The 24,011-nt window shown below is 50.7% G+C and overlaps 1 protein-coding gene across 2 annotated transcripts; it reads left to right on the forward strand.

The window, feature by feature from the left end:
- Positions 1 to 250: 250 nt before the first annotated feature.
- On the forward strand, positions 251 to 23,341 carry surf1 (SURF1 cytochrome c oxidase assembly factor). Of its 2 annotated transcripts, XM_085965205.1 has the most exons (9): positions 252 to 354; positions 5,234 to 5,309; positions 6,541 to 6,668; positions 6,786 to 6,868; positions 7,860 to 8,051; positions 14,985 to 15,057; positions 15,399 to 15,561; positions 17,317 to 17,398; positions 23,129 to 23,341. In XM_085965205.1, the coding sequence occupies exons 1-9, from the start codon at positions 337 to 339 to the stop codon at positions 23,193 to 23,195; spliced, it is 882 nt and encodes a 293-aa protein (XP_085821331.1). In that variant the 5' UTR covers positions 252 to 336; the 3' UTR covers positions 23,196 to 23,341. The 2 variants fall into 2 exon arrangements, with proteins under 2 accessions (XP_085821332.1, XP_085821331.1); XM_085965206.1 differs by lacking the exon at positions 14,985 to 15,057 and having other exon boundaries at positions 251 to 354.
- Positions 23,342 to 24,011: the final 670 nt, after the last annotated feature.

A 24,011-nucleotide genomic window follows, 5' to 3' on the forward strand; every position in this document is an offset into this window, starting at 1 on the left:
ACACTCAGCAGGTCAGGCAGCATCTGTGGAGGGAGAGAGAGAGAAACAGAGTTAAAGTTTCAGGTTGATGACCTTTCATCAGAAAGAGAGACTGATCTCAGCTCCCCTTCAGAGGGAACTGCAACTGGGCAGGAAATTAGACGATTTAAATCCCCCTGCCTAGGGCAGAGCGGGGCCGGGGTTCAACCCAGAGCCCAGGCTGTACCCGGGCTTTACCCAGAGCCCAGGCTTTAGGCCGCGGCCTCTCCTTTACCAAGATGGCGGCCCCCGGGAGGGCGGGACCCGGAAGCGCGGTGGAGCTTCCGGTTTGGGCGGCAGAGGCCTGGTCGGTGGAGGATGCGGCGGATCGGGAGGGTGAGTGAGGCCGAGGGGGGTGAGTGAGGCCGGGGCGAGGCCCCGGGTGAGAGAGTGTGAAGGGCTGTAATGTAATGGAGCGGCCCCCGGTCGGTTATAAAGGGACGGGAGGCTGTGACCCCGGTGCCCGAGGGCCGCGACCCTTGTGCTGTTTAAAAAGGGAGTAATTCCAGGCCCGTCAGCCTAACCTCGATGGAGGGCAAATTATTGGGGGGAAAAAACCCTCATCACATTTAAAAAGTACTTGGGAAAGCACTTGAAGTGCCGGAAGCTGCGGGCGGCGAGCGGGATCAGGCCGGACCGCCCTCTGTGGGCCAGCACCAACACGATGGGCCGAACGGCCTCTTTCTGTGCTGTAAATTTCTCTGATTCAGCAGAAACCCAAGGCCCGCTTCCCCATTCCTGCTCATGAGCAAGCCAGCCCTCTCCGGGCCACTGGTGTATTGAGACCGGCCAGTAATTCCGCCTCTTCCCCCAGGGCAGGCGGAGTTTGGAACAAGGCGAGACCCCCACCCCACCGTCGCATTGAATGGCGGAGCAGGCTCGAGGGGCCGAATGCCCTACTCCTGCTCCTATCTTCTATGTTTTTATCGCCTTATCCCTTATAACACTGGGGTACAGTACTGGTGGGTACAGGTCTGTCACTAACACTGGGGTACAATACTGGTGGGTACAGGTCTGTCACTATAACACTGGGGTACAGTACTGGTGGGTACAGGAATGTCACTAACACTGGGGTACAATACTGGTGGGTACAGGTCTGTCACTATAACACTGGGGTACAGCACTGGTGGGTACAGGTCTGTCACTGTATAACACTGGGGTACAGTACTGGTGGGTACAGGTCTGTTACTGTATAACGCGGGTACAGTACTGATGGGCACAGGTCTGTCACTAACACTGGGGTACAGTACTGGTGGGTACAGGTCTGTCACTATAACACGGGTACAGTACTGATGGGTACAGGTCTGTCACTGTATAACACTGAGGTACAATACTGGTGGGTACAGGTCTGTCACTGTATAACACTGGGGTACAGTACTGGTGGGTACAGGTCTGTCACTGTATAACACTGGGGTACAGTACTGGTGGGTACAGGTCTGTCACTAACACGGGTACAGTACTGGTGGGTACAGGTCTGTCACTATAACACTGGGGTACAGCACTGTTGGGTACAGGTCTCACTAACACTGGGGTACAATACTGGTGGGTACAGGTCTGTCACTATAACACTGGGGTACAGTACTGGTGGGTACAGGTCTGTCACTGTATAACGCGGGTACAGTACTGATGGGTACAGGTCTGTCACTAACACTGGGGTACAGTACTGGTGGGTACAGGTCTGTCACTATAACACTGGGGTACAGTACTGGTGGGTACAGGTCTGTCACTATAACACGGGTACAGTACTGGTGGGTACAGGTCTGTCACTGTATAATAACACGGGTACAGTACTGGTGGGTACAGGTCTGTCACTATAACTCGGGTATAGTACTGGTGGGTACAGGTCTGTCACTGTATAACAGTGGGGTACAGTACTGGTGGGTTCAGGTCTGTCACTGTATAACACTGGGGTACAGTACTGGTGGGCACAGGTCTGTCACTGTATAACACGGGTACAGTACTGGTGGGTACAGGTCTGTCACTGTATAACGGGTACAGTACTGGTGGGTACAGGTCTGTCACTAACTGGGGTACAATACTGGTGGGTACAGGTCTGTCACTGTATAACACTGGGGTACAGTACTGGTGGGTACAGGTCTGTCACTGTATAACGCGGGTACAGTACTGATGGGTACAGGTCTGTCACTAACACTGGGGTACAGTACTGGTGGGTACAGGTCTGTCACTGTATAACACTGGGGTACAGTACTGGTGGGTACAGGTCTGTCACTATAACACTGGGGTACAGTACTGGTGGGTACAGGTCTGTCACTGTATAACACGGGTACAGTACTGGTGGGTACAGGTCTGTCACTGTATAACACTGGGGTACAGTACTGGTGGGTACAGGTCTGTCACTGTATAACACTGGGGTACAGTACTGGTGGGTTCAGGTCTGTCACTGTACAACGGGTACAGTACTGGTGGGCACAGGTCTGTCACTATAACACGGGTACAGTACTGGTGGGTACACGTCTGTCACTGTATAAGACTGGGGTACAGTACTGGTGGGTACAGGTCTGTCACTAACACTGGGGTACAGTACTGGTGAGGACAGGTCTGTCACTATAACACTGGGGTACAGTACTGGTGGGTACAGGTCTGTCACTGTATAACACTGGGGTACAGTACTGGTGGGTACAGGTCTGTCACTATAACACGGGATACAGTACTGGTGGGTACAGGTCTGTCACTATAACGCGGGTACAGTACTGGTGGGTACAGGTCTGTCACTGTATAACGGGTACAGTACTGGTGGGTACAGGTCTGTCACTGTATAACACTGGGGTACAGTACTGGTGGGTACAGGTCTGTCACTAACACTGGGGTACAATACTGGTGGGTACAGGTCTGTCACTATAACACTGGGGTACAGTACTGGTGGGTTAAGGGCCGTCACTGTATAACACGGGTACAGTACTGGTGGGTACAGGTCTGTCACTGTATAACACGGGTACAGTACTGGTGGGTACAGGTCTGTCACTGTATAACACGGGTACAGTACTGGTGGGTACAGGTCTGTCACTATAACACTGGTACAGTACTGGTGGGTACAGGTCTGTCACTATAACACTGGGGTACAGTACTGGTGGGTACAGGTCTGTCACTGTATAACACTGGGGTACAGTACTGGTGGGTACAGGTCTGTCGCTGTATAACACTGGGGTACAGTACTGGTGGATACAGGTCTGTCACTGTATAACGGGTACAGTACTGGTGGGTACAGGTCTGTCACTAACACTGGGGTACAGGACTGGTGGGTACAGGTCTGTCACTGTATAACACTGGGGTACAGTACTGGTGGGTACAGGTCTGTCACTGTATAACACTGGGGTACAGTACTGGGGGGTACAGGTCTGTCACTGTATAACACTGGGGTACAGTACTGGTGGGTACAGGTCTGTCACTGTATAACACTGGGGTACAGTACTGGTGGGTACAGGTCTGTCAGTGTATAACACTGGGGTACAGTACTGGTGGGTACAGGTCTGTCACTGTATAACACTGGGGTACAGTACTGGTGGGTACAGGTCTGTCACTGTATAACACTGGGGATACAGTATTGGTGGGTACAGGTCTGTCACTGTATAACACTGGGGTACAGTACCGATGGTTACAGGTCTGTCACTATAACACTGGGGTACAGTACTGGTGGGTACAGGTCTGTCACTATAACACGGGATACAGTACTGGTGGGTAGAGGTCTGTCACTGTATAACACTGGGGTACAGTACTGGTGGGTACAGGTCTGTCACTGTATAATACTGGGGTACAGTACTGACGGGTACAGGTCTGTCACTGTATAACACTGGGGTACAGTACTGGTGGGTACAGGTCTGTCACTGTATAACACGAGTACAGTACTGGTGGGTACAGGTCTGTCACTGTATAACACTGGGGTACAGTACTGGTGGGGACAGGTCTGTCCCTGTATAACACTGGGGTACAGTACTCGTGGATACAGGTCTGTCACTGTATAACACTGGGGTACAGTACTGGTGGGTAGACGTCTGTCCCTGTATAACACTGGGGTACAGTACTGGTGGGGACAGGTTTGTCACTGTATAACACTGGGGTACAGTACTGGTGGGTACAGGTCTGTCACTGTATAACACGAGTACAGTACTGGTGGGTACAGGTCTGTCACTGTATAACACTGGGGTACAGTACTGGTGGGTACAGGTCTGTCACTGTATAACACTGGGGTACAGTACTGGTGGGTACGGGTCTGTCACTGTATAACACTGGGGTACAGTACTGGTGGGTACAGGTCTGTCACTGTATAACACTGGGGTACAGTACTGGCGGGTACAGGTCTGTCACTGTATAACACGGGTACAGTACTGGTGGGTACAGGTCTGTCACTGTATAACACTGGGGTACAGTACTGGCGGGTACAGGTCTGTCACTGTATAACACTGGGGTACAGTACTGGTGGGTACAGGTCTGTCACTGTATAACACTGGGGTACAGTACTGGTGGATACAGGTCTGTCACTGTATAACACTGGGGTACAGTACTGGCGGGTACAGGTCTGTCACTGTATAACACTGGGGTACAGTACTGGTGGGTACAGGTCTGTCACTGTATAACACTGGGGTACAGTACTGGTGGGTACAGGTCTGTCACTGTATAACACTGGGGTACAGTACTGGTGGGTACAGGTCTGTCCCTGTATAACACTGGGGTACAGTACTGGTGGGTACAGGTCTGTCACTGTATAACACTGGGGTACAGTACTGGTGGGTACAGGTTTGTCACTGTATAACACTGGGGTACAGTACTGGTGGGTACAGGTCTGTCACTATAACACGGGTACAGTACTGGTGGGTACAGGTCTGTCACTATAACACGGGTACAGTACTGGCGGGTACAGGTCTGTCACTGTATAACACTGGGGTACAGTACTGGCGGGTACAGGTCTGTCACTAGGGGCAGCAGTAATTTGGATTCGAAGTATCAGACAGGCTATATATCTCAGATTTCCGGGATATTGGTTTAACGTGTTTTAGTGAAATTTGCTAAGTAATTGGATAGCGCTTTCAAAGATCCAGCATCAACAGAATGGGCCGAATGGCCTCCTGTGTTCTATCTCCTATTTCGCCTGGTGCCATTGTGTGAAAGGGAGGCATTGGCAGCAGTATTGGTGGGGTCCACAGGCAGCCACTGGTGTCAACCCTTTTAAATCCTTCCCGATTTTCTCTGTATTTCACAGATACTGAATGGTTACTCGGCAGAAGTTGTCACTGGGACTCGCCTGATCTCGCCCTGTGTCTCAGCAAAGTGTAACGGTAAGGAGCTGGTCCATGCTGTGCAATCAGAACTGGGAAATATATACAACACCTTGCATTACACATCGCCTTTAACGTAAAACATCCCAAGACACTTCGCAGGAGCAACTATCAGACAACATTTGACACCGAGCCACATGAGGTATTAGGACAGCTGCCCAAAAGCTCGGTCAAAGTAGTCGGTTTTAAGGAGCAATTTAAAGAAAGAGAGAGAGGCGGAGAGGTTTAGGGAGGGAATTCCAGAGCTCGGGGCCCAGGCAGCTGAAGGCACGGCCGCCAATGGTGGAGCGATGGAAATCGGGGGGTGCTCCAGAGACCAGAATTGGAGGAGCGCAGAGATCGCGGGGGGTTGTGGGGCTGGGGGAGGTTACAGAGATAGGGAGGGTTGTAGGGCTGGGGGAGGTTACAGAGATAGGGAGAGTTGTAGGGCTGGGGAGGTTACAGAGATAGGGAGAGTTGTAGGGCTGGGGGAGGTTACAGAGATAGGGAGGGTTGTAGGGCTGGGGGAGGTTACAGAGATAGGGAGGGTTGTAGGGCTGGGGGAGGTTACAGAGATAGGGAGGGTTGTAGGGCTGGGGGAAGTTACAGAGATAGGGAGAGTTGTAGGGCTGGAGGAGGTTACAGAGATAGGGAGGGTTGTAGGGCTGGAGGAGGTTACAGAGATAGGGAGAGTTGTAGGGCTGGAGGAGGTTACAGAGATAGGGAGGGTTGTAGGGCTGGGGGAGGTTACAGAGATAGGGAGGGTTGTAGGGCTGGGGGAGGTTACGGTGATGGGGAGAGTTGTAGGGCTGGAGGAGGTTACAGAGATAGGGAGAGTTGTAGGGCTGGGGGAGGTTACAGAGATAGGGAGGGTTGTAGGGCTGGAGGAGGTTACAGAGATAGGGAGAGTTGTAGGGCTGGGGGAGGTTACGGTGATGGGGAGAGTTGTAGGGCTGGAGGAGGTTACAGAGATAGGGAGAGTTGTAGGGCTGGGGGAGGTTACGGTGATGGGGAGAGTTGTAGGGCTGGAGGAGGTTACAGAGATAGGGAGAGTTGTAGGGCTGGGGGAGGTTACGGTGATGGGGAGAGTTGTAGGGCTGTGGGAGGTTACGGTGATGGGGAGAGTTGTAGGGCTGGGGGAGGTTACAGAGATAGGGAGGGTTGTAGGGCTGGGGGAGGTTACGGTGATGGGGAGTCTCTGTCCTCCGCCCATGCAGTTACTCGGTCGGTTAATGCTGTGTTTGTACTGCAGGGGCTGTTGTGAGACGTAATGGGGCGCCTATCTCCACGGCTACGGTTGCCGAGGGTGCTGACGATTCACTCCTGAAGTGGGCACTGCTCCTGATCCCAGTCACCACCTTTGGTCTCGGAACCTGGCAGGTAACACGACACTTAGATAACACGGGGTCAACACGGAGGGTCAGTGTGGGGGTCAGTGGTCTGGGTCTCGGCGGGACTGTGTGCTGGTCTCTGATTCTTTCACCCTCCATTGTTTAGGTTCAACGTCGGAAATGGAAACTGCGGCTTATAGAGGAATTGAAGGAAAGAAGCCGAACAGACCCCCGGCCCCTTCCCCTGGAGTGAGTAACACTGACCCCTGCCCTGGAGTGAGTAACACTGACCCCTGCCCTGGAGTGAGTAACACTGACCCCTGCCCTGGAGTAACACTGACCCCTGCCCTGGAGTAACACTGACTCCTGCCCTGGAGTAACACTGACCCCTTCCCTGGAGTGAGTAACACTGACCCGTGCCCTGGAGTGAGTAACACTGACCCCTTCCCTGGAGTGAGTAACACTGACCCCTGCCCTGGAGTAACACTGACCCCTGCCCTGGAGTGAGTAACACTGACCCCTGCCCTGGAGTGAGTAACACTGACCCCTGCCCTGGAGTAACACTGACCCCTGCCCTGGAGTAACACTGACCCCTGCCCTGGAGTGAGTAACACTGACCCCTGCCCTGGAGTAACACTGACCCCTTCCCCTGGAGTAACACTGACCCCTGCCCTGGAGTGAGTAACACTGACCCCTGCCCTGGAGTAACACTGACCCCTGCCCTGGAGTGAGTAACACTGACCCCTGTTCTGGAGTGAGTAACACTGACCCCTGCCCTGGAGTAACACTGACCCCTGTTCTGGAGTGAGTAACACTGACCCCTGCTCTGGAGTAACACTGACCCCTTCCCTGGAGTAACACTGACCCTTTCCCCTGGAGTAACACTGACCCCTGCCCTGGAGTAACACTGACCCCTTCCCTTGGAGTAACACTGACCCCTACCCTGGAGTAACTCTGACCTCTGCCCCTTCCCCCAGAGTTCATGTTACCGTAGAATCTTTAAAACCGTGAGGTTCTGACCATCGGCTCTGTACAGCCGACCCTCGCCCTTTGGCCATCTTCCACTGTCTATTGGTCAGTGTTGGGGAGGTGGGTCTGAGGGCGAATGAGCGATGATCCCTCAGTTTGAGGAGTAACAGTTTGACCCGTCGGGTCGTCCCGGGGAGGGTTTCATGGATTGTTTTATTGACGCTCTTTCCATGCCAACACGAACTCTAACCCTTGCGTCCTGTGTCCACAGCCAGCTGGAGCTGAAGGAGCTGGAGTACAGGCCGGTGAGGGTGCGAGGGACATTTGACCACTCCAAGGAGCTCTACATCTTGCCTCGATCGCGGGTGGACCCAGACAAGGAAGCTCGAGAGGCTGGCCATCTGATGTCCAGCGGGCAGACCGGGGCCAATGTGGTCACACCATTCAACTGCACGGACCTGGGGTACGTCCGAGATCACCAGCCACCACCAGGAGCCCAAACACACTCGCACAGGAGGAGGCCATTCAGCCCCTCGAGCCTGTTACACAGGAACAGGAGGAGGCCCATTCAGCCCCCTCGAGCCTGTTCCACAGGAACAGGAGGAGGCCATTCAGCCCCTGGAGCCTGTTACACAGGAACAGGAGGAGGCCATTCAGCCCCTCGAGCCTGTTACACAGGAACAGGAGGAGGCCATTCAGCTCCTCGAGCCTGTTCCACAGGAACAGGAGGAGGCCATTCAGCCCCTCGAGTCTGTTACACAGGAACAGGAGGAGGCCGTTCAGCCCCTCGAGCCTGTTACACAGGAACAGGAGGAGGCCATTCAGCCCCTTGAGCTTGTTACACAGGAACAGGAGGAGGCCATTCAGCCCCTCGAGCCTGTTACACAGGAACAGGAGGAGGCGGAAATCCTGAGCGGCAGAGCGGGGTATAAAAGTCCCCAGAGACCAGGTAAGGCCTCACAGCGTCGGCGGGAAACCTGAGCGGCAGAGCGGGGTATAAAAGTCCCCAGAGACCAGGTAAGGCCTCACAGCGTTGGCGGGAAACCTGAGCGGCAGAGCGGGGTATAAAAGTCCCCAGAGACCAGGTAAAACCAGTCTCCAGTCTGGAAGGAGAGAGGTAAAAAGTAATCCAAGTGTGACGTCACCAGAAAGCGGGTAAATGATTGGTTGGTGAGTATTTCTCCCTTTTAAGCTTAAATCTCTTTGGTTTATAGTTTCTAAGGTGTGATATTCACCATCTAGAATCGGGGCAGAGGATATTTAAGAATAATATTAATAAATTTAATTAATTACATAGAATGGGAGATCAGGTGATGTGTTGCTGCTGCAATATGTGGGAGCTGGTGAACACCATTGATGCTCACGGTGATCACATTTGCAGTAAGTGTTGGCTGCTCGAGGAACTCCGGCTCCGTGTTGAAGGGCTGGAGTCCGAGCTTCAAACACTGAGACACATCAGGGAGGGGGAGAGTTACTTGGACTCTGTGTATCACGAGGTAGTCACACCAATTAGATTAATTAATTCAGATGTAGTCCGTGGCCAGGGTCAGGATGGTGTGACTAGAAGTGAGGCAGGTACGGGGATCCAGGAGGTAGTGTTGGAGGAGCCGCAGCCCTTGCACTTGTCCAACAGGTTCGAGGCTCTTACTCCCTGTGGGGACAGGAGCAGGGACTGCAGGGAGGATGAGCAACCTGGCCACAGCACCGTGGAGCAGGGGGCCATTTAAGTGGGGGGAGTTGAAAGAAATGTTGTAGTGGTAGGGGATAGTATCGTTAGGGGGATAGATAGAGTTCTTTGCAGCCGAGAGCGAGAGTCCCGAAGGCTGTGTTGCCTGCCCGGTGCCAGGGTTAAGGACATCTCCTCTGGACTGGAGAGAAACTTGGAGTGGGAGGGGGAGGATCCAGTTGTCGTGGTCCATGTTGGTACCAACGACATAGATAGGACAAGGAAGGAGGTTCTGCTGAGGGAGTTTGAGCAGCTAGGGGCCAAATTAAAAAGCAGAACCACAAGGGTAGGATTATTACCTGAGCCATGAGCGAATTTGGCTAGGACAAATAAAATTAGAGAGTTAAATGCGTGGCTCAAAGACTGGTGTGGGAGAAATGGGTTTTGCTTCCTGGGACACTGGCACCAGTACTGGGGCAGGAGGGAGCTGTTCCGTTGGGACGGGCTTCACTTGGCCAGTGCTGGGACTAGAGTCCTGGCGGATCATATAACTAGGGCTGTAGAGAGGGCTTTAAACTAACTAGTGCGGGGGGAGGTTCCTAGAGAGCAAATAATAAAAATGACAACAGAGAAGGTCATAGACTTAGGTAGCAGTGGGGAAATTAAAAACCAGAGCGTGTCAGGAAGGGGCAGAAGGTATGGAGTAAAAGGTAAAGTAATAAAAAGGGCAAAAGCAGGAACTAAGTGTCACAAAACATCTTTGAAAGTTCACTATCTGAATGCACGTAGCATTCGTAACAAAATAGACGAGTTAATGGCACAAATAACTACATATGGGTATGATCTTGTGGCCATTACAGAAACATGGCTGCAGGGTGACAATGCCTGGGAATTAAACATACCAGGTTATTTAACGATCAGGAAGGATAGGCAGGAAGGAAGGGGAGGTGGGGTGGCTATGTTAATAAAGGAAGGAATCACTGTAATACAGAGAAATGACATTGGGTCAAAAGATCAGGATAATGAAACAGTTTGGGTGGAGGTAAGGAATAATAAGGGGAAAAAAACACTAGTGGGCGTAGTCTATAGGCCTCCAAACAGTGGCAACTCTGTTGGACGGAGTATCAATCAGGAAATAGTTGAGGCTTGTAATAAGGGAACATCTATAATTATGGGGGATTTTAACTATCATATCAATTGGACAAATCAAATTGGGCAGGGCAGCCTTGAGGATGAGTTCATTGAGTGTATTAGGGATGGGTTTCTTGAGCAGTATGTAACTGAACCGACCAGGGGGCAAGCAACCTTAGATCTGGTCCTGTGTAACGAGACGGGATTAATTAAAAATGTCCTAGTAAAGGATCCCCTTGGAATGAGTGACCATAACATGGTTGAATTCCATATTCAATTAGAGGGTGAGAAGGTTGGATCTCAAACAAGCGTGCTAAGCTTGAATAAAGGAGACTATGAAAGTATGAGAGCGGAATTGAGTAGAGTGGATTGGGAAAATAGATTAAAGGGTAAGACGATACATGATCAGTGGTGTACATTTAAGGAGTTATTTTACAACTTCCAAAAAATATATATTCCACTGAGAAGAAAAGGGTGTAAAAGAAAAGACAGCCATCCGTGGCTAAGTAAAGAAATTAAGGATAGTATTCGACTAAAAACAAGGGCATATAAGGTAGCCAAATCTAGTGGGAGGATAGAGGATTGGGAAAACTTTAAAAGACAGCAAAAAATAACAAAAAGATTGATTAAGAAAGGGAAGATAGATTATGAAAGTAAATTAGCAAAAAATATAAAAACAGATAGTAAGAGTTTTTATAGTTATATAAAAAGAAAAAGGGTGGCTAAAGTAAATGTTGGTCCCTTAGAGGATGAGACCGGGAAATTAATGGTGGGAAATATGGAGATGGCAAAAACACTGAATGAATATTTTACATCAGTCTTTACAGTAGAAGACACTAAGAATATCCCAACACTGGACAAACAGGGGGCTAAAGGGGGGGAGGAGCTAAACACGATCAAAACCACTAAGGAAATGGTACTTGGTAAAATAATGGGACTCAAGGCGGCTAAATCACCTGGACCTGATGGCTTACATCCTAGGGTCTTGAGGGAAGTGGCGGTAGGGATTGTGGATGCATTGGTAATAATTTTCCAAAACTCCCTGGACTCGGCAAAGGTCCCAGCAGACTGGAAAACTGCTAATGTAACACCCTTATTTAAAAAGGGCAGTAGACAGAAGGCTGGAAACTATAGACCGGTTAGCCTAACATCTGTGGTAGGTAAAATTTTGGAGTCCATTATTAAGGAGACAGTAACAGGACATTTGGATAATCATAATTTAATAGGACAAAGTCAGCATGGTTTTATGAAGGGGAAGTCATGTTTGACAAATTTGCTGGAGTTCTTTGAGGAAGTAACGTATAGGGTGGATAAAGGGGAACCAGTGGACGTAGTGTATTTAGACTTCCAAAAGGCATTTGACATGGTGCCACACAAAAGATTATTGCTTCAGATAAAAAATCACAGGATTGGGGGTAATATTCTGGCATGGATAGAGGATTGGCTATCTAACAGAAGGCAGAGAGTTGGGATAAATGGTTCATTCTCAGACTGGCAATCAGTAACTAGTGGTGTTCCGCAGGGGCCAGTGCTGGGTCCCCAACTCTTTACAATCTATATTAACGATTTGGAGGAGGGGACCGAGTGTAACATATCAAAGTTTGCAGATGATACTAAGATGGGAGGGAAAGTAGTGAGTGAGGAGGACATAAAAAACCTGCAAGGGGACATCGACAGGCTAAGTAAGTGGGCAGAGATTTGGCAGATGGAATACAATACTGGAAAGTGTGAGGTTATGCACTTTGGCAGGAAAAATCGTAGAGCAAGTTATTATCTTAATGGCAAGAAACTGGAAAGTACTGTAGTACAAAGGGATCTGGGGGTCCTGGTGCACGAAACTCAAAAAGTTAGTATGCAGGTGCAGCAAGTGATTAAGAAGGCCAATGGAATGTTGGCTTTCATTGCTAGGGGGATAGAATATAAAAATAGGGAGGTATTGCTTCAGTTGTGCAAGGTATTGGTGAGACCGCACCTGGAATACTGCGTACAGTTTTGGTGTCCATACTTAAGAAAGGACATACTTGCTCTCGAGTCAGTACAAAGAAGGTTCACTCGGTTAATCCCGGGGATGAGGGGATGGACATATGAGGAGAGGTTGAGTAGATTGGGACTCTACTCATTGAAGTTCAGAAGAATGAGAGGCAATCTTATTGAAACATATAAGATTGTGAAGGGGTTGGATCGGGTGGATGCAGGGAAGATGTTCCCGATGATGGGTGAAACTAGAACTAGGGGGCATAGTCTTAGAATAAGGGGCTGCTCTTTCAAAACTGAGATGAGGAGGAACTACTTCACTCAGAGGGTGGTAGGTCCATGGAATATGCTGCCCCAAAAAGCTGTAGAAGCTACATCATTACATAAATTTAAAACAGAAATAGACAGTTTCCTAGAAGTAAAGGGAATTAAGGGTTACGGGGAGCGGGCAGGAATTTGGACATGAGTCTAGGTTCGGATCGGTCATGGCCCTGTGGGTAGCGGAGCGGGCCCAGGGGCCGTGTAGCCTGATCCTGCTCCTATTTCGTGTGTCTAATTCTGCTAGATTCAGGAGATGGTTCTGTGATAGTGGATTGGCGGTTAGGATCAGATCAGCCATGATCTTATTGAATGGCGAAGCAGGCTCGAGGGGCCGATTGACCTACTCCTGCTCCTATTTCTTATGTTCTTATTCAGCCCCTCGAGCCTGTTACACAGGAACAGGAGGAGGCCATTCAGCCCCTCGAGCCTGTTCCACCATTCAATTCGATCATCGGGATGGAACCTGAGGTCAGTGGCCACAGTTACTGATCTCAAGACTGCCTCACAGCTCAATCCCCTTTCATCTCTCCGACTCCTTTCCACATCACACACAGATCTTTTATATTTTATATTAAAATTAATTTTTAACACTAGGAAAACAGGCAAACAATTAATTTCTTCAATAGCAAAATACTGTGAATGCTGGAAATCTGAAATAACAACAGACAATGCTGGAAGCACTCAGCAGGTCAGGCAGCATCCGTGGAGAGAGAAACAGAGTTAATGTTTCAGGTTCTGGGACCCTTCATCAGAACTGGAAAAGGCTGGAGATGTAACAGATATTAAGCAGGTGCCGAGGCAGTGGAAGGGGGAGGGGAACTGAAGGAGCATTCTGTGCGAGGGTAAGAGGCAGGAGAGATTACATTTTGCAAGTGGGGCTGGCAGAATCATCCACAGCCTGAAACACAGGGGCCGGGATTATCGTCTGAAATTGTTGAACTCACTGTTGAGTCCAGAAGGCTGTAAAGTGCCTAATCGAAAGATGAGGTGCTGTTCCTCGAGCTTACGTTGAGCTTCATTGGAACAGTGTAAGAGGCCGAGGACAGTGAGGTCAGAGTGGGAATGGAGCAGAGAATTAAAGTGACAGGCAACCGGAAGCTCGGGGTCCCCCTTACGGACTGAACGGAGGTGTTCCGCAAAGTGGTCACCCAATCTGCGTTTGGTCTCCCCAATGTAGAGGAGGCCGCATCGTGAGCAGCAAATACAGTATACTAGATTGCGAGAAGTACAAGTAAATCGCTGTTTCACCTGGAAGGAGTGTTTGGGGCCCTGGACAATGGGAAGGGAGGAGGTAAATTTCACACTGTACGGTCAGAGACTCCCGCTGACTGACACTCCCATCAAACACTCTCAGGGCAGGTACAGCACAGGTTAGATACAGAGTAAAGCTCCCTCTACACTGTCCCATCAAACACTCTCAGGACAGGTACAGCACGGGTTAGATACAGAGTAAAGCTCCCTCTACACTGTCCCATCAAACACTCCCAGGGCAGGTACAGCACGGGTTAGATACAAAGTAACGCTCCCTCTACACTGTCCCATCAAACACTCCCAGAGCAGGTACAGCACGGGTTAGATACAGAGTAAAGCTCCCTCTACACTGTCCCATCAAACACTCTCCGGAGAGGTACAGCACGGGTTAGATACAGAGTAAAGCTCCCTCTACACTGTCCCATCAAACATTCCCAGGGCAGGTACAGCACGGGTTAGATACAGAGTAAAGCTCTCTCTACACTGTCCCATCAAACACCCCCAGGGCAGGTACAGCACGGGTTAGATACAGAGTAAAGCTCCCTCTGCACTGTCCCCATCAAACACCCCCAGGGCAGGTACAGCACGGGTTAGATACAGAGTAAAGCTCCCTCTACACTGTCCCATCAAACACTCCCAGGGCAGGTACAGCACGGGTTAGATACAGAGTAAAGCTCCCTCTACACTGTCCCATCAAACACTCCCAGGGCAGGTACAGCACGGGTTAGATACAGAGTAAAGCTCCCTCTACACTGTCCCATCAAACACTCCCAGGGCAGGAACCGCACGGGTCTTCCCCCCCCCTGCTGTATTGGTGTGGCTGTTCTCCTCTGGCCTTTCAGACTGACATTACCGATTAGTACAGATTTGGAGCCAGTCTTGGTGTCGCCTGTGACAGCAGGATGAGTCTGAAATGCCATGCTCAGCTTGACAGTCTGTGTCTAACCCATTGCCCCACCCGGTGGCCTCATCATTGTGTTTTAAATAAGTTCACAGCCCTCTCCTTGGGCACCTGACCTCTGGGTGAACTGTCCCTGTATTTATTTATTTCAGGGTGAGAATTCTTGTGAACAGGGGCTTCGTACCAAGAAAGAGGATGAATCCAGAAACACGGAGCAAAGGACAGGTGAGAGGACGCGAGGACCGGGCAGCTGAGGGGGAGGAGGAGAGTAACTGGGGGGATAGAGTCCACGATAGGGGAGAGGCCCCATGGGCTGTGGGATCGAGTGGGGTGGCTCAGCCTTTCCTCCTCTGTTATGAAAGTGTGCGGTGTTGGGGCCTGTGTGCGGCCTGCGTGCCTGAGCTGTAGCCTGAGACCCCGCTGGCCGTGTCTACTGGCGGGAAGGGGATGGATGGGGCAGTCTCTACATTCTGTGTGAGTGGGCAATCAGCAGCTTTGAGAGTTGGCGGTGGGAGCTGGGAAGCTTTTCCTCAGGAAGTTGGGTCATGCAATGTTTCCTTTCCTAGATTACAGACGAGGTTGAGCTCGTTGGGGTCGTTCGACTGTCTGAAACTCGCAAACCGTTCATCCCTCAGAATGACGTCAAGAATAACTGCTGGCATTACCGGGACTTGGATGCAATGGCGCAGGTGGCAGACACTGAACCCATCCTCATCGACGCGGACTTTGGTAAGATTTGGCGAATCACTGTGTGCAGTCAGGTGTCGGCCGTGGCTCAGTGGGCAGCACTCTCGCCTCTGGGTCAGTAGGTCATGCGTTCAAATCCCACTCCTTGACTTGAGCCCTTAATCCAGGCCGATACTCTACAAGCAGTACTGAGAGTGCCGCACTGTCGGAGGGGCAGTACTGAGGGAGCGCCGCACTGTCGGAGGGGCAGTACTGAGGGAGCGCCACACTGTCGGAGGGGCAGTACTGAGGGAGCGCCGCACTGTCGGAGGGGCAGTACTGAGGGAGTGCTGCACTGTCGGAGGGGCAGTACTGAGGGAGCGCCGCACTGTCGGAGGGGCAGTACTGAGGGAGCGCCGCACTGTCGGAGGGGCGGTACTGAGGGAGCGCCGCACTGTCGGAGGGGCAGTACTGAGGGAGCGCCGCACTGTCGGAGGGGCAGTACTGAGGGAGCGCCGCACTGTCGGAGGGGCAGTACTGAGGGAGCGCTGCACTGTCGGAGGGGCAGTACTGAGGGAGCGCCGCACTGTCGGAGGGGCGGTACTGAGGGAGCGCCGCACTGTCGGAGGGGCAGTACTGAGGGAGCGCTGCACTGTCGGAGGGGCAGTACTGAGGGAGCGCTGCACTGTCGGAGGGGCAGTACTGAGGGAGCGCTGCACTGTCAGAGGGGCGGTACTGAGGGAGCGCTGCACTGTCGGAGGGGCAGTACTGAGGGAGCGCTGCACTGTCGGAGGGGCAGTACTGAGGGAGCGCTGCACTGTCAGAGGGGCGGTACTGAGGGAGCTCTTTCGATGAGACATTAAACTGTTTTCCCCCTCAGGTGGACATATAAATTATATGGCCTCTATTGGAAGAGCAGGGGAGTTCTCCGGTGCCTTGGGGCCAATATTTATCACTCAATCAACATCACTAAAAACAGACGCTATTCGCCTCAACCACTCCCTGTGGGAGCGAGTTCCACATTCTCCCCACTCTCTGGGGCAAGAAGTTTCTCCTGAATTCCCCATTGGATTTGTTAGTGACTCTCTTATATTGATGGCCCCTAGTTCTGGTCTCCCCCACAAGTGGAAACAGCTTCTCTGTGTCTACCCTATTGAACCCTGTTCATAATCTTAAAGACCTCTATCAGGTCGCCCCTCAGCCTTCTCTTTTCTAGAGAAAAGAGGCCCAGCCTGTTCAGTCTTTCCTGATGGGTGGAACCTCCCAGTTCTGGTATCATCCTTGTGAATCTTTTTTGCACCTTCTCCAGTGCCTCGATATCCTTTTTATAACATGGAGACCAGAACTGTGCACAGCGCTCCAAGTGTGGTCTAACCAAGGTTCGATACAAGTTTAACATAAATTCTCTGATTTTGAATTCTATCCCTCTAGAAATGAACCCCCGAGCTTGGTTTACTTATTTTATGTCCTTATTAACCTGTGTCACTACTTTTAGTGATTTGTGAATCAGTACCCCCAGATCCCTCTGCTCCTCTACCCCATTTAGACTCTTATTTTCCAAGGAGTGTGTGACCTCCTTACTCTTCCTGCCAAAATACACCACCTCACACTTCTCCAGATTGAAATTGATCCTGTGATGCGTGAGGTAGGAAACACAGACTCCAGGGGGTGCGGGGCGGCTTTCCCAGGCCGGAACTGAAAGTTTAGTCAGGATTAAAAGTGCCCTGGGTGCCGTTGCTATTCTTTGCGTGATTCTGATTGACCGTAATCTGATGATCTGGCCGGTTCTCTCTCTGATCGCATCACCATCTCTTACAGACAGCACGGTCCCTGGAGGTCCACTTGGCGGGCAGACTCGAATCACCTTGAGGAATGAGCACCTGCAGTATATCCTCACCTGGTAAGATCACGGGGCCGTTCCCGCAGCGCTGAGCGCTGCATTGAGGACAAGGATGTGTCTAAAAATAATTACATAGCAAATTACAGCACAGAAACAGGCCATTCGGCCCAACTGGTCCGTGCCGGTGTTTATGCTCCACACGAGCTTCATCTCACCCCATCAGCATATCCTTCTATTCCTTTCTCCCTCATGTGTTTATCCAGCTTCCCCTTAAATGTATCTCTGCTATTCGCCTCCACCACTCCCTGTGGCAGCGAGTTCCACATTCTCACCACTCTCTGGGGAAAGAAGTTTCTCCTGAATTCCCCATTGGATTTATTAGTGACTGTCTTATATTGATGGCCCCTAGTTTTGGACTATCCACAAGTAGAAACATCTCTACATCTACCCTATCAAACCCTCATAGTTGTATAGAATCATAGAATGGTTACAGTCCGTGCCAGCTCTCTAGAAGAGCACTTCAGCTCGTCCCACTCCCCCGCCCTTTCCCCGGAGCCCTGCACATTTTTTTTCTTCTAATTCCCTTTTGAAAGCCACGATTGAGTCTGCCTCCTCCACCCTCTCAGGCAGTGCATTCCAGATCCTAACCACTCGCTGAGTAAAAAAGTTTTTCCTCATGTTGCCTTTGGTTCTTCTGCCAATCACCTTAAATCTGTGTCCTCTGGTTCTCGACCCTTCTGCCAATGGGACCAGTTTCTCTCTCTCTATTCTGTCCAGACCCCTCATGATTTTGAACACCTCTATCAAATCTCCTCTCAACCTTCTCTGCTCCAAGGAGAACAACCCCGGTTTCTCCAGTCTATCCACGTAACTGAACTCCCTCATCCCTGGAATCATTCTCGTAAATCGTTTCTGCACCCTCGCTAAGGCCTTCACATCCTTCCTAAAGTGCGGTGCCCAGAATTGGACACAATACTCCAGTTGGGGCCGAACCAGTGTTTTATAAAGGTTCATCAGAACTTCCTTGCTTTTGTACTCTATACCTCTATTCATGGCGAATCCCGTATGCTTTTTTAACTGTTTTCTCAACCTGCCCTGCCACCTTCAATGATTTGTGCACATATACCCCCAGGTCTCTCTGTTCATGCACCCACTTTAGGATTGTACCCTTTAGTTTATATTCCCTCTCCTCATTCTTCCTACCAAAATGTATCACTTCGCACTTTTCTGCGTTAAATTTCATCTGCCACATGTCCGCCCATTCCACCAGCCTGTCTATGTCCTCTTGAAGCCCATCACTCTCCTCCTCAATGTTCACTATACTTCCAAGTTTTGTGTCATCTGCAAATTTTGAAATTGTGCCCTGTACACCCAAGTCCAAGTCACTAATATATATCAAGAAAAGCAGTGGTCCTAGAACCGACCCCTGGGGAACACCACTGTATACCTTCCTCCAGTCCGAAAAGAAACCATTCACCACTACTTTCTAGTCCCTGTCACTTAGCCAATTCCGTATCCATGTCCACTGTCCCTTTTATTCCATGGGCTTCAACTTTGCTGGCAAGCCTATTATGTGGCACTTTGTTAAACGCCTTTTGGAAATCCATGTACACCATGTCAACCGCATTACCCTCATCAACCCTCCCTGTTACCTCATCAAAAAACTCGATCAAGTTGGTTAAACACGATTTGCCTTTAACAAATCCGTGCTGGCTTTCCTTAATTAATCCACACTTGTCCAAGTGACTGTTAATTTTGTCCCTGATTATTGCTTCTAAAAGCTTCCCCACTACTGAGGTCAAACTGACTGGCCTGTAGTTACTGGGTTTATCTTTACACCCTTTTTTGAACAATGGTGTAACATTTACAATTCTCCAGTCCTCTGGCACCACCCCCGTATCTAAGGAGGATTGGAATTATATGGCCAGTACCGCCGCGATTTCTTCCTTCACTTCCCTCGGTGTCCTAGGATGCATCCCATCTGGTCCTGGTGATTTATATGCCTAGAGAAGACTTTTGGCTTTCCTTGTGTTCGCTGCCATTCTATTCTCATACCCTCTTTTTCCCCACTTCTCTGAACTTTCTATATTCAGCCTGATTCTCAACCTGACATCTGTCATACGCCCCCATTTCTGCTTCATCTTACACTCTATCTCTTTCGTCATCCAGGGAGCTCTGACTGGGAACTCTGAACTAGACAATTTCATTCACTTTGCCTCCAATTTCCACCCTTCCCTCACCTTCACATGGTCCATCTCCGACTCTTCCCTTCCCTTCTTCGACTTCTCCGTCTCCATCTCTGGGGATAGGTTATCGACCAATATTCACTACAAGCCCACTGACTCCCACAGCTACCTGGACTACACTTCCTCCCACCCCGCCTCCTGTAAGGACTCTATTTCATTCTCCCAGTTTCTCCGTCTCCGCCGCATCTGCTCCGACGATGCCACCTTCCACACCAGTGCTTCCGACATGTCTTCCTTTTTCCTCAACCGAGGATTCCTCTCTACTGTGGTTGACACGGCCCTCGACCGTGTCCGTTCTATCTCCCGCACTTCTGCCCTCACCCCTGCCCCTCCCTCCCGGAACCACGATAGGGTTCCCCTTGTCCTCACCTTTCACCCCACCAGCCTCCACATTCAACGGATCATCCTCCGCCATTTCCGCCACCTCCAATGTGATCCCACCACCAAACGCCTCTTCCCCTCCCCTCCCCTCCCCTTTCAGCATTCCGTAGGGACCGCTCCCTCCGAGGCACCCTAGTCCACTCCTCCATCACCCCGGCACCTTCCCGTGCAAGTGCAGGAGATGCAACACCTGCCCTTATACCTCCCCCCTTCCCACTGTCCAGGGCCCCAAACACCCCTTCCAGGTGAAACAGCGATTTACTTGTACTACTTGCAATTTAGTATACTGTATTCGCTGCTCACGATGCGGTCTCCTCTACATTGGGGAGACCAAACGCAGATTGGGTGACCGCTTTGCGGAACACCTCCGTTCAGTCCGTAAGGGTGACCCCGAGCTTCCGGTCGCCTGTCACTTTAATTCACCGCCCCATTCCCACTCGGACCTCACCGTCCGCGGCCTCTTGTATTGTTCCACAGAAGCTCAACGTAAACTCGAGGAACAGCACCTCATCTTCCGATTAGGCAGTCTGCAGCCTTCCGGACTCAACATCAAGTTCAACAATTTCAGACCATAACCTCGGCCCCTGTTATACTTTTATATTTTTTTATCCACACCTTTGGTTTGTGCCTTTTCTCTCTCCCACATGGCAGCTGTCTCTCACTCTGCCAGCGTATTTCACACTTCATCTCGAGCCGTCCTTTGTTTCTTTACCTGTCCTATTACCATCTCGTCTCGCCTTGAATACCTCTTAATGTCTCTTCTTTCATCCCCTCCCCCAAACTGCCTTTTAATGTTTCATTTCCTGCCTCTCAGTTCTGACGAAGGGTTTCGACCTGAAACGTTAACTCTGTTTCTCTCTCCACGGATGATGCCTGACCTGCTGAGTTTTTCCAGCGTTTTCTGTTATTTCAGATTTCCAGCACCCGCTGACTTTAGTTGCCCTGCCTTTCCCCCTCGTGGGAATACACCTCAACTGTACCCAAACCATCTCTTTAAAGGCAGCCCATTGTTCCATGCAAATTTTGCTGTCAATCTTTGACTCCACTTTACCCGGGCCAGATCCATTCTCAATCCACTGAAAGTGGCCCTCCTCCAATTAAGTAGTTTTACTCCAGATTGCTCCCTGTCCTTTTCCATAGCTAATCTAAACCTCATGATACTATGATCACTTTTCCCTAAATGTTCATCTATTGACATTTGCTCCACTTGATCCAACCTCATTCCCCAGAACCAGATCCAGCAATGCCTCCTCCCTCGTCGGGCCGGAAATATACTGATCAAGAAAGTTCTCCTGAACACACTTCAGAAATTCTTCCCCCTCTCTGCTCTTTACACTATTACGATCCCAGTCTATATTAGGATAGTTGAAGTCCCCCCATTATCACTACTCTATAGTTCTTGCATCTCTCTAATTGCTCCTCCATGTTTTCCCACGATTTAGTGGTCTATAGAATACACCTAGCAGTGTAATGGCACCTCTATTATTTCTCAACTCTAGCCATATACATTCTGTCCTTGACCCCTCCAGCACTGTAACGTTCTCCTTAACCAATACAGCCACACCACCTCCTATCTTTCCTGAACACCCTATATCCAGGAATATTTAATACCCAATCCTGCCTTTTGAGCCAGGTCTCCGTTATTGCCACGATGTCATATTCCCATGTGGCTATTTGCGCCTGCAGCTCACCAACCTTATTTACTCTGCTTCGTGTGTTTAGACACATACACTGTAAACCCATCTTAGACCATCCTGTGTTCTCTCTTAGCCTGACCCCACCTAATACCTCACTATTTCTTACTCTCGTGCTATCCGTCTCTCCCAATCCTTCGTGTCCTTTGTTTCTCCTTCCTAATGCTACATCCTGGTGCCCATCCCCCTGCCAACTTAGTTTAAACCCCCCCCGCCCCCGGTGACGATATTGGTTCCGGCTCTGTCGAGGCGCAACCCGTCCGGCCTGTACAGGTCTCGCCTCCCCCAGAACCAGCCCCAATGTCCCAGGAATCTGAAGCCCTCCCTCCTGCACCATCTCTCCAGCCACACATTCATCTGCTCTATTCTCCTATTTCTATACTCACTAGCTCATGGCACAGGGAGTAATCCAGATTACTACCTTTGAGGTCCTGATTTTTAATCTCTCTTCTAGCTCCCTGAAATCTGCCTGCAGGATCTCATCCCTCTTTCTACCTATGTCATTGGTACCAATATGGACCACGACCTCTGGCTGTTCACCCTCCCCCCCCCTCAATGTTCTGCAGCCGCTCAGCAACATCCTTAACCCTGGCACCAGGGAGGCAACATACCATGCTGGAGTCATGTCTGCGGCCGCAGAAACGCCTGTTTGCTCCCCATACTATCGAATCCCCTACCACTATTGCCTTCCCAATCTTCCTCCACCCCCAGCCCCGTACAGCTGAGCCACCCGTGGTGCTGTGGACTTGGCTCTGGCTGTACTCCCTAGAGGAACCATCGCTCTCACCAGTACTGAGAACAGAATACTGGTTGGAGAGCGCGACGCACTCGGGGAACTCCTGCACCACCTGCCTGGTCCCCCCTCTTCTGGCCAGCAGTTACCCATTCCCGCTCTGCCTGCACACTCCTCAGCTGTGGGGTGACCACCTCCTGAAACGTGCTATCCAGGTAGCTCTCAGCCTCGCAGATGCACCACAGTGACGCCAGCTGCTGCTCCAGCTCCGAAAACTGGAGCTTGAGCTCCTCCAGCTGATGACACAACCTGCACACGTGGTTGTCCAGGACACGGGAAGCTTCCTGGATTTCCCACACGGCACAGGACTATTAACTAACTTTACAGAAACTTAAGACCAAGATGTACCAAATTCAAGTTATTAATATATTAAGTTAGTAATCTCCAAGCTCCTGCTTTATCCCAGACCTGCTACTTAAACCTGGCCCCTAACTTGAAGAGCCCCTCTCCGACCGGGCTTTTTAGCAGATATGAACTTAAAACATAAAATTCATCAATCAGCTTCTTCCCTTGTGCTGACGTCACTCTCTCAAATTCGGCCCGTGTCGAGTTCCTCCGCTCTCGCTCTCTATCCCCGCTCAGCTCTCGGTCCGCTCCTCCTGGTAAACTCTCAGTCTGGTGTCTGGGACACGATTGGCTACACTCTGTGTATAACTATGTATTGATTATTTGGAAGGTACGGGCTGTGTGCAGCTACATCCTACATGTGGTTCCAGAAGTTCATACGGAAAATCCCCACCTAGTGACACTGAGCCACTCCTGTCAGAGGATCCGCCGAGGAATTTCGATCATCTTACCGTGAATTTGTTTTGCTTTTTCCTGTCTCTGGGAAATGTCCCAATGATGCTGTAAATTACTTCCTAATAAAACTAATCTCACCCGAACAACATATCCTATTCCATTCTCCCTCATGTGCTTATCTATCTTCCCCTTAAATGCATCTCAACTATTCCATGTGTTAGCAAGCTCCCCGTACACTGTCCAATGGAACCCGTACCCCAGTGAGTCAGTGTCTGTGGAACCCGTACCCCAGTGAGAGTCAGTGCCTGTGGAACCTGTATCCCAGTGAGAGTAAGTGTGTGTGGAACCCGTACCCCAGCGAGAGTCAGTGTCTGTGGAACCCGTACCCCAGTGAGAGTCAGTGTCTGTGGAACCCGTACCCCAGTGAGAGTCAGTGTCTGTGGAACCCGTACCCCAGTGAGAGTCAGTGTCTGTGGAACCCGTACCCCAGTGAGAGTCAGTGTCTGTGGAACCCGTACCCCAGTGAGAGTCAGTGTCTGTGGAACCCGTATCCCAGTGAGAGTGTCTGTGGAACCCGTACCCAAGTGAGAGTCAGTGTCTGTGGAACCCGTACCCCAGTGAGAGTCAGTGTCTGTGGAACCCGTATCCCAGTGAGAGTCAGTGTCTGTGGAACCCGTACCCCAGTGAGAGTCAGTGTCTGTGGAACCCGTACCCCAGTGAGAGTCAGTGTCTGTGGAACCCGTATCCCAGTGAGAGTGTCTGTGGAACCCGTACCCAAGTGAGAGTCAGTGTCTGTGGAACCCGTACCCCAGTGAGAG

The sequence above is a fragment of the Somniosus microcephalus genome, chromosome 23 (assembly GCF_052327205.1).
Source record: "Somniosus microcephalus isolate GS21.2 chromosome 23, FLI_Smic_1.0, whole genome shotgun sequence".
NCBI classification, from domain to species: Eukaryota; Metazoa; Chordata; class Chondrichthyes; order Squaliformes; family Somniosidae; genus Somniosus; species Somniosus microcephalus.

Bases quoted from the DNA above. Each gene is read 5' to 3' on its own strand.
- surf1 (XM_085965205.1), top strand. The intron at 6,869-7,859 runs GTGAGTAACACT...CTGTGTCCACAG, and splicing joins CCCCGGCCCCTTCCCCTGGA to CCAGCTGGAGCTGAAGGAGC. The intron at 8,052-14,984 runs GTACGTCCGAGA...TATTTATTTCAG, and splicing joins TTCAACTGCACGGACCTGGG to GGTGAGAATTCTTGTGAACA.